The 9,425-nt window shown below is 40.6% G+C and overlaps 1 protein-coding gene across 1 annotated transcript in view; it reads right to left on the bottom strand.

The window, feature by feature from the left end:
* The window catches only part of polr1b (RNA polymerase I subunit B), a 10,591-nt gene extending 7,086 nt beyond the window's left edge, over nt 1-3,505 (bottom strand). The window contains exons 1-9 of the mRNA XM_029450108.1: nt 3,329-3,505; nt 2,665-2,832; nt 2,404-2,550; nt 2,177-2,309; nt 1,938-2,074; nt 1,582-1,805; nt 839-1,010; nt 585-756; nt 1-246 (exon numbers count right to left, since the gene is read on the bottom strand). The exon at nt 1-246 is cut by the window's left edge and continues 36 nt beyond it. Coding sequence (XP_029305968.1) covers nt 1-246; nt 585-756; nt 839-1,010; nt 1,582-1,805; nt 1,938-2,074; nt 2,177-2,309; nt 2,404-2,550; nt 2,665-2,832; nt 3,329-3,505 — 1,576 coding nt within the window. The remainder of the gene's footprint in view (nt 247-584; nt 757-838; nt 1,011-1,581; nt 1,806-1,937; nt 2,075-2,176; nt 2,310-2,403; nt 2,551-2,664; nt 2,833-3,328) is intronic.
* Nucleotides 3,506-9,425: the final 5,920 nt, after the last annotated feature.

The following is a 9,425-nucleotide window of genomic DNA, read 5'->3' as shown; positions in this document are numbered from 1 at the left end:
GCAAGGTTGCTGCCACAATCTCACAGATGGCTGTCATGTGGTTCATGAGTCCACAAGGCTCTCCATCGGGAGTGTGGACGGGACACAAGAAGCCCCAGGACTCGGGCAGCAGCTTACGAACAGAAGTTGTCCTCATCTTGGCGAACGCTGCTCCTCTGTGCACACAGCGGAAGTGGGACAGGTAGCGGATGAAGTTGAGCTTGTCGGCTACAACGCACAGGCCTGTGTTCTGCAGCATGCCGAGACCTGTGCACAGAGGTGAAAACAATGTCTATTTAATAGATCATACAGTCTTATACCACAACAATCTATCAAATACTTTGAAGCTTCATTCATAATGTTAAAATCAACATTTTAATGCAGCTTTTTTGCATGTCTATTTATTCTTTTTAAAGACTCTCCACATAAAGCCATAAATTACATTTATATAACCCCAATCACAAGAAATCTTTTCTTTTTTTCCACTTATTTAGGGTAATGACAACATAAAATACTGTATGACGACAGACAGAGCTTTGAATATAAAGAGGGGGAAAAAGGCATTCGATACAGTCCTGACTTATACTCAACTCATATGGCTATACCTGTCCTGGAGCTGAGGTTCCCAGTGGCCAGCAGATATTCAAAGGGTTTGGTCAGGTCAGTGCCCATGTTGAATATCTTCATCACGTTTTCAGCGCTCAATCCTCCGCTCAGTCGGCTGCCTCGCTTTTCAAATGACAGCTTCACAGACTGCAACCAGTCAGACATTCTCTCCTGTTGGGATTATTGTAGAGGTTAAAGCCATAACTGCTCATCTTCCACATTACTGCTCGTTCAAATGGTCTAATGACCGTACCTTCATAAACATGAGGTAGAGCTGACCAGGAGTGAGCACTTCCTGACACATGATGCTGTCAGGGTTTTCCTCCATGCACTCCTGCTTGGCAAATGTGAAAAGCTTCCTGGTCACCAGACACAGCAGGTAGAACTTCTCCATGTTGGACCTCAGGTGGATACAGATGCACTCACTGGTCAAAAAAATAATAAAATGTTCTTCATTTTACTAAACCTACACATAAAACAAGGGTTGTGTTAGACTTGGTTGTAAATTATTTGTCGTAATCTGTTATTTCCTGTCATTTTAATTTGTTAATGATTGCAAGACTTTAAGAAACATTTCATTTCATTTGTCACTTAATGTTTTAATAATTAATCTACATAAGAAGTTCATAGATTATGCATTTATAAAGGCATGGAGAGGAAACATGAACATGGACCGTGTGGTCACCTTTCATGTCGGCACCACATGAAGCAGATGAATGATTTTTCCCTACAGTGGCAGCAGAGGAACAGGCCAATCAGAATACAGTTTCTTGCCAAGTAGGTTTTCACATACAAGGAATATACTTTGGAGATTGATTAAATACCAGCAATGCAATTTTAGAAACTTTGTTTTTCCTCAGACAGACGTCTTCTCATTATCGTTTTAATTCTGTTCTGCAAGAGTCTCTGAACGTTGGGGAAGTGGCTGCACCCATCTCCCTCTGATAACAGTACTGTTTTCCGCAGGATGTTGATAAAAAAAAAAGAACAACTTACTCCAGCAGGAAGATGGCACACTGCTCGTTTGTGTACCACTCAGGAAGGCTCATCTTAACCCTGAAGCGCTCTCCAATGTAATTAAGCACCTTGTTGCGGGTGATGCACCCCTCCTCCATGACCATGCGCAGCATCTCGGATGCACAGCTCTTATAGAATGAATTACCCTCAAGGCTCTTGATCAGCTCCTGGTAGATCTGGAAGTCTGTGAAGTCCACCAGTGCCTGAAGGATAGCGCAGAGAAAAAAGCTGTATATCATACGGCACCAAAAGAGTTTATATCTTTCTAAGATATTGTGATATTATGAATGCTGCCGATTTGGTCATTTCTAAAACACATTAAGCCTTATAAATACCTTAAGTGCAAACCCTAGTGGGAGGAAGAAGAGCTCTTTGTGGTAGATGAAGTTCAGCATCACAGTCCCGTTTTCCAGATAATGTAGGTTCATGTTGACGGCTGTGTGCTCCTCCTTCACGCAACGCATGGAAATACCTGTGAGGTGACAAGAAATTTAAACAATATGCAGCAGTAACGTTGAGTCTAGAATATTATAACACTTCTACTTTCACACATTATCTTTAAGGTTATATTTACCATACTGAGTGTATCCCTGTCCCCTGCTCTTCCACTTAGGTCTTGACATGGCAATAGGATAGTTCCTCCTTGGCATGATCAGCATACGGATAACCTTCTCATTTCCATTTACAATGAAATAACCTCCCATTTCCTGTTAATGTTAGAGAGGGAAGTTAGTACTTTATTAATTAACATGTAATGCATTTCTGATCATCCTTCAAACGTTAAAAAAAATTGTGACTCACCTCTGCTTCTTCATGGTGTTTGACAAGCTCTTTGGGAGACATGCCATGCAGGTTACACAGCTTGGACTTCACCATGAGTGGCACCTGACCCATGGACTGTTTGATGATGCCTTTAGGAACTCCGTTGATTGACCAGCTGACGTCTGCCTGAGATGATACAAAACACAAGAAGTGTTATCCTGCCCTCACGTGCAGTTTAGATCCATCACTGGACAATTCTTGAGTTAAGCATTTCCTTGTTTACACACATCTCAGACTTACCACCATCTTTCCCTTGTATGTACATTTTCTCCCCCTGCACTCTGCTGGAAAGACCTTAATTTCCCTGCAGATGCTCCCTTTGGCGACTACCGGGTTGTAAAGGGTGGCTTCAACAAACGCAAGGCTGATCCTTTCATTTTTGAATGTGAACTCCAAGGGAGGGATGGCCTGAGAAACATATGCCACATCACAAAAAAAGATGAGAACAGTTGCATGAAGAATACTGACAGAAGATTATCCCAAGGAACAAACACACAGTACACAGATGTCACTGAAACACACTATGAAAGGGGCAAAGTTTGGAGGGGGAAACCTGGTGCTGGCTTTCATTGAGTGATTTTACAGTGTTCTGGACTTGTGTAATGTGTCCTAAATTGTCCTTATGTGATATCTTCTCAAAAAAGTCACAAATAAAATGAGAACGTTACTCGAAACAAATATTAGCAAACACGGCTAAAAACATTTAAGTCCTTCATATAGTTTAAAAAGCGAACATTAGCAGGGTGTCACTTTAATAGACGTTAACTTTAAAGACAAGCCGTTATAGTTTAATTAAACAAAGTGTTCAGATTCATTATATGTTCAACTGACACGTATATTTAGTATATATTACAGCAACGATATGTTATGTAGTTTACAACTTTGTTCAAATAAAGTTAGTGACCTGCACAACGCGGCTGAGTCCGTCAGTGAGAGCCTGGTCAAACGACTCGATGTGAGCCTTTGTCAAGTCCTGAACAGCAGCGTGTTGACTCTCGTTCAGGACGCCAAACCCTCTCTCTGTCAGATTCTTTAGACTCGGACCTTTGGGCAAATTATTCCACTTTGCTGAAGAGTCCATGCTTGCACTCTCAGGAATACATATGCTTGTTTACCACATGTGCAAGGCGACACCGGAAGTACATCGCCCTGGCACAGGAAGTCGTCTTCTTCTTCTCCACTGGGATGTGGCAGGTCGCATCTTTGTTGTTGAACTACTGCCATCTTGTGGTGTAAAATATCTCCTTCAATGGCTGGTTCTCTAATTGGCTTTGTATTCCCTTATGTTGTTTGAAATCCTTGATATTGTTATGTTTACCCCCTAATTAGACACGTGCTGATGATATTAGCCTACTATGCAAGTTATATTAAGTGAGTTTCCATTGTTGATTGCTTTCATCATTTTTTTCTGAAAGGCTGAAAAGCAGGCTACTATCTCCAGCTGTAGCTCGCATGAAATTAGGTAACAAATACTGTAGCTGTATCTGCACCTGCACACTGCACTGCTCGCTTACAAAATGTAAAAAAAGGTGTTTCACAGTGGGCGCTTAAAGTGGTGAAACAACAACAGACAGAAAGACCGTGGTAAATGTTTGAAGCCCTAATGTTCCCCATCTGATTATCATTCCTGGAGGCATTGCTTTTCTCCATCAGAAAGAAAACTGTTAGTTTCCTGTATTTGTGGAGCTACACTGCTCGCAGACAACTGATTTAAGAAGGTTTCCATGGGAACAATGAGATAAATGTTGAGTGAAGCCGCTGTAACATATAAATACAGTGTAGTTGATCGTGTGTTTGTAGAAGAGTATAAAGAGACTGGGTCCCGCTGTATTACTCAGGATGCACTACAGCGTCTGCTCACAGGCGCGAGCCCACTACTGACCGGTACGGGGGCTTTGACCTGCTCCGTCTCCGACATGGGCTGGTGCACCCCTCCTTAGATGACCTGCTGGTCCCTGGCTCCCCCAGGAGAGCCATATCGGTAGACAGGTAAACATGACAGACGGGAGGAGCTCGGGTGTTTTCAGGGTGGTGTGGCCGTGAGCCTCTCTCATCAGGAGCAGGTAGCCATCATGCTTATATAGTGTCTGATCCCCAGCTGAGCCACTGCTGACTCTCCCCAACAGGTGGCACCATGTGCACAGTTCCACAGTAAATAGTGAAACAAAAAAATGAAGTGATGCTGTTTCTCTACAGAGCAAATCCTCCAGCATAACGGCCATACAGCGGGGAATAGTGGCTGGCCTGGCTGTTCTTGAAGGCAGTCCAGTTTGCATATTGCTCCTCTGCTTTGAGCCTGCACTTTTCCCTCTTCTTCTCTGTATGCTGCTGGTACTTATCAACCCAGTGTCCAACTTTCAGTCTGTCCTGCATCCACTGCAGGGTCTTATTGACTTTGTTTCTTTTTTTCTTGAGACAAAAGAAGATAAAAGTTTACTTACAATTTACTTACAATTAAATACAAACTAACTAGTTAAATACAAGGTCAGTGCAGAGCAATGAAAGGATTATGATACACACCTTCACATTTGGGGCTTGATTTTGCAGCAAAGAGGAGATAGATGGAGCTGTTGTCTTTGGCAGGCACACTGTCCATGTTTGTCTCTCCAACCCAGTTGTTGTGCAGAGTTTTCTTTTTCATGTCAGCTGACTTGGGTTCAGAGGGCAGGTTCTCTGTGTGGACTTTGGCTCCCATCAGAGGGCAGAGCTCAGCAGAGCTTGGCTTACTCTCTTGCTCTTTTGTCAGAGCACTCAGACTACAAGTGGGGCTTGTGAGCATCACCTGTTGCCACTGAAGCCTTTGTGTTTTCAGTTGGCTCTGCTGTTTTTCCTCCAGGAACTCCTGCCTCCTCGTCTTCTACATTGTTTGTTTCAGTGCTCTTTCTGTCACTTGTTCTCTCTCCTCTCTTTTCCTTTTGCACTTCTGCAGGGTCTGCAGAGCGACTGTTTGTCTGCGCTTCATCTCCATTGCTTTCAGCTCAATGTACATTTGTCTTCTGACCTCCACTCTTCTCTCCTCCAGGGTCGGTTGCCTCATGCTTTTAGAAAGCTCCATTTCAGCAGGAGGTGTTGTCTTGCAATCATCTTCTCTTTCATGGTTTATACTCTTTCTCTCTGTTAGTTTTCTGATGCTCTCAGTTCAGCAGGTTTGTGGGGAATGAACAGTTCTCTGTTGGTGTTTGTATGTGAGATAATTCTTTTTATGACATCACTTAACATTCTGGAATTGGTATGTGTTGATAGAATTCCATATATTCATTACACTTTATAACTACAGCATGTACTTCAGGTTTATACATTTTATGGTAATTGTGTGTCTCTTTGTGGCTGTTTTGCTCCTTTTCTTGTTATTTTGTGTCTTTCTGCAGTTGCTTTGCGTGTCTTTGTAGTCGTTTTATATTTATTTGGTCATTTGTAGGTTACTTACTGACTTTGGTGATCCCATCACTTTACGCCTAGTGCCACCATGAAGTTTTTTTAGGTTTTAATTATATGTTGGGACAATTATTGGATGGATTGCTTTGAAATTGAACTCACTGATCTGTCATGTAATCGATATATCACCATAGATGCCTCCATTAAGATATATATATAGATAGATAGATAGATAGATAGATAGATAGATAGATAGATAGATAGATAGATAGATAGATAGATAGATAGATAGATAGATAGATAGATAGATAGGTAGATAGATAGATAGATAGATAGATAGATATATGTTGTAGTTGAAGCCATGATGATGGCAGGGGGATTCAGATTCAATTCAATTTCAAATCACAACAGCCTGTACTTTTACTTTGTATTTCTAACAGTTTTATTGTACACTTATCACTTAATTTTACTTTTTATTTTATTTTAAGTCTTATTTGTACTGTACATTTGTAATGGTGGGAGGGTGGGGTAGATGGGTAATGTTGTATGTCATGTCTCTTTTAAGCTACTGGATGCCTGAATTTCCCTCGGAATTAATAAAGTATCTATCTATCTATGAAGTATTTTTCCATTACACTTTACTTTTATGTAATGTTTTAACAGTGTATTAAACCGTTAATGTAGATGAAGGCTGCAGGTGGAGGTTGAAGCTGCATTTTTCTGCTGGTATGAAAGCATGAGATCAACAATGGCCCCTATGCTACCCATTCTTGGTAGTCTTCGTACTTTTTACGTTTACAGCGTCAACCTTTTTATTGACCTATTAACATTTAAAACAGACAATAAAATTGGCAGTTTTATTTCATCAAATTTACAATAATCTGAACGATAATTGTTTAGTTTTGTTGTGAAGAGATGTAAGGCTCATTCTCCAGTCATGTTCAGTTTTCATCATTAAAACATTTACAGGTTTGATTTTTACTAAACTGCAAAGCGTTGTGGGAGGAAGAAGAGCTCTTTCTGGTGGATGAAGTTCAGCAGATAATGTAGGTTCATGTTGATGGCTGTATGTTCTGCGTTCACACAAAATTATTCCTGTGAGAAGAAGATGGTGTACATTTAAAAATAAAGGCAGCTTTAATTCTTCATCCCAGGCAGACAATTATTCCACAGTTATCTATCTGCATTTTATCTAAAGTTATGTTTACATACTGAGTGCATCTCTGGCCTCTGCTCTATTAGGTCTCTACATGGTGATAGAATGCTTCCTCCCTGGCCTTATTAGTGTTCAAATAATCTTCTCAACTCCATTCACAATGAAAGAAACTCTTAATTCTCTGTAAATGTTAAAGAGAAAATTTAACTTTATTCATTAATAAGAATGTATGTAATAGCTTCCTATTTATCTTGTATATGTTTAAAGTGTGTGTCTTCCCTCTGCTTCTTGGATGCCAGAATCTGCAGGTGAAGCCGAGGTTCAGATAGCTGGAAAAGGCTGCAGGTGGAGGTTGAAGCTGCACCTTACTGCTGGTATCTAAAGATGTAGATGAAGGCTGGAGGTGGAGGTTAAAGCTGCACCTTTCTGCTGGTATCTAAAGGTGTAGATGAAGGCTGAAGGTGGAGGTTAAAGCTGCACCTTTCTGCTGGCATCTAAAGGTGTAGATGAAGGCTGGATCATCTGTGCTGTCTATCAGAATCTGCAGGTGGAGGAAGTTGGTGCCATTAAGAATCACTCAACAGCCAGATAGAAAACATTACATGTTTGTGATCCTGATGTTTATACCTGGAGGGACTTTTGTGGACATATTATATTTATGTGTGTTTGACATGTCTTAGGAGTAGTGTGGACTTCATATCTTCTAGGGGGGTCCGGGGGCATGCTCCCCCGGGCAGATTTTTAAAACATTTTAAATTTAATTGTATGCATCTGGTGCACTTTGAGAGCAAAATTAAGATGCTAGATCTAATAGAACTGTGTGGTCTTGGTAAGGGGAGGGGGCACAACTCTCAACACTAATATGAAAAATATATCTGCCTCTCCTTCTGCACGACCCTTTAAAATAAGTTTAAACAATGATTTATTAACTGATCGAGACACTAAAGTAAATTTCATGACATCCAAACGTCATGTTCAAAATGCAAACTGGTGACATGTATGGTGTAAGTGTGTGCACTGTCATGTGTGTTAAACAAATGCATTATTCTCTGGAATTCAGGCTATGCGTTTTCATTAATGATTTATGTAGCTAGTACTGTGCCCTATTACAGGAATTTAATCCAAAAATTGCTCATTTACTCCTAGACCTGAACTAGCCATCACACTGTTGACTCCAAAATCACTTGTTCTTTGCTGCTGCTTCCCTCTGGCAGAGCTGCCACCTTTCCTTAGGAATCTTCTTATATCCATCTGATCAATGAACATTGGCAGATTATAATACTTAGAATAGATATTCACCCTTTCCTGCTTACAATTGTTTTCCATAGTGAACAAACTTTAGCTGTTCTGTAGCTAGCCAGTTACTATTGACTACTGACAGTACACCAACAAACATAGAAGACCTAATGTTACGATACTTTTCCCTTTCCTATAGTTATTAAAGGTTAAGGAGCTAACACATATTAATAACTTCTTACAATTTCACACAGTGCATCTTCCAAAATGTCAACCTCTCGTCTCCAGTATGACTCATCAGAAGTTACAGATATCTATGTACAGTCTATGGGAGCACCCTTTTCCCCAGGGTCCTAGCGCCCGGTAGAGTACATTGTAAGGTATGGAAGGGAGTTTTGGGGCGATTTGGAAACAAGGTTTAAAAATATCTGTATAACGTTAACCCCTTTCCACACCAAAAGGAGCATGACACATGAATGCCATTTTTTTTTTTTTTTATAAAAAAAAAAAAATATGCCTAGCTATGCAAAAGGTATTAACAATCTTATAATGTCAAACACTGTTAAGATGCCTACTAGTCTAGGGCTGGTGGGGAAGCAACAACAAGCAATTAAATAACCCGGGCGAAGAAAGTGAGAAGGAGGCAACCGATTTGTAAAAGGAAAGAGCATTTAATTAATATACAGGTACAACAAAAGTATCTTCTCACATACACAATTCTGCTCCACAGCTCCTTAGCCACTCCACCACCGTAGAGGGCCGACACCCAAGCTCACACACTGAGCAGGAGGAGAACCGAGAGAGAGTGGTATTGGTCCCAGCCTTTTGTGCAGGCACTGATTATGAATTGCAGCTGCCTTATAAAATCTTGTGGAAACCAAAAATGCGTTTCTTTTTTAAAGCTTGCTGAGGTGTGACCTTGATTTTCAAGCCCCGACCACTTGCATTTGCTATTTACTTTTCGAGTTTGGGCTAGCAATTTATAGGTCAGTTTGTTTCCCATTATTTGGAAGAGTGTAGCTTTAGTAGCTGAAGATATGTTCCTTTTTTAAAGTCGAATTAACAATTGTGGTCTGAAATTGAATGTAATTCTTTTGGATACAAGGACATACAGCAATCGATGATTTGTCAAAGTCGTGTTTTTGCTTTTGCTCTTGCTTTCTCAAAGGATTTATGATCATGACACCTAGCTTGTTCATTTACGTAAAGTAAGTTAGTTGATTAAGCACAAAAC

Source organism: Cottoperca gobio, chromosome 15 (assembly GCF_900634415.1).
Source record: "Cottoperca gobio chromosome 15, fCotGob3.1, whole genome shotgun sequence".
NCBI lineage: Eukaryota > Metazoa > Chordata > Actinopteri > Perciformes > Bovichtidae > Cottoperca > Cottoperca gobio.
Note: the sequence above shows the minus strand (reverse complement) of the source record. Positions and strands in the feature narration are given on the sequence as shown.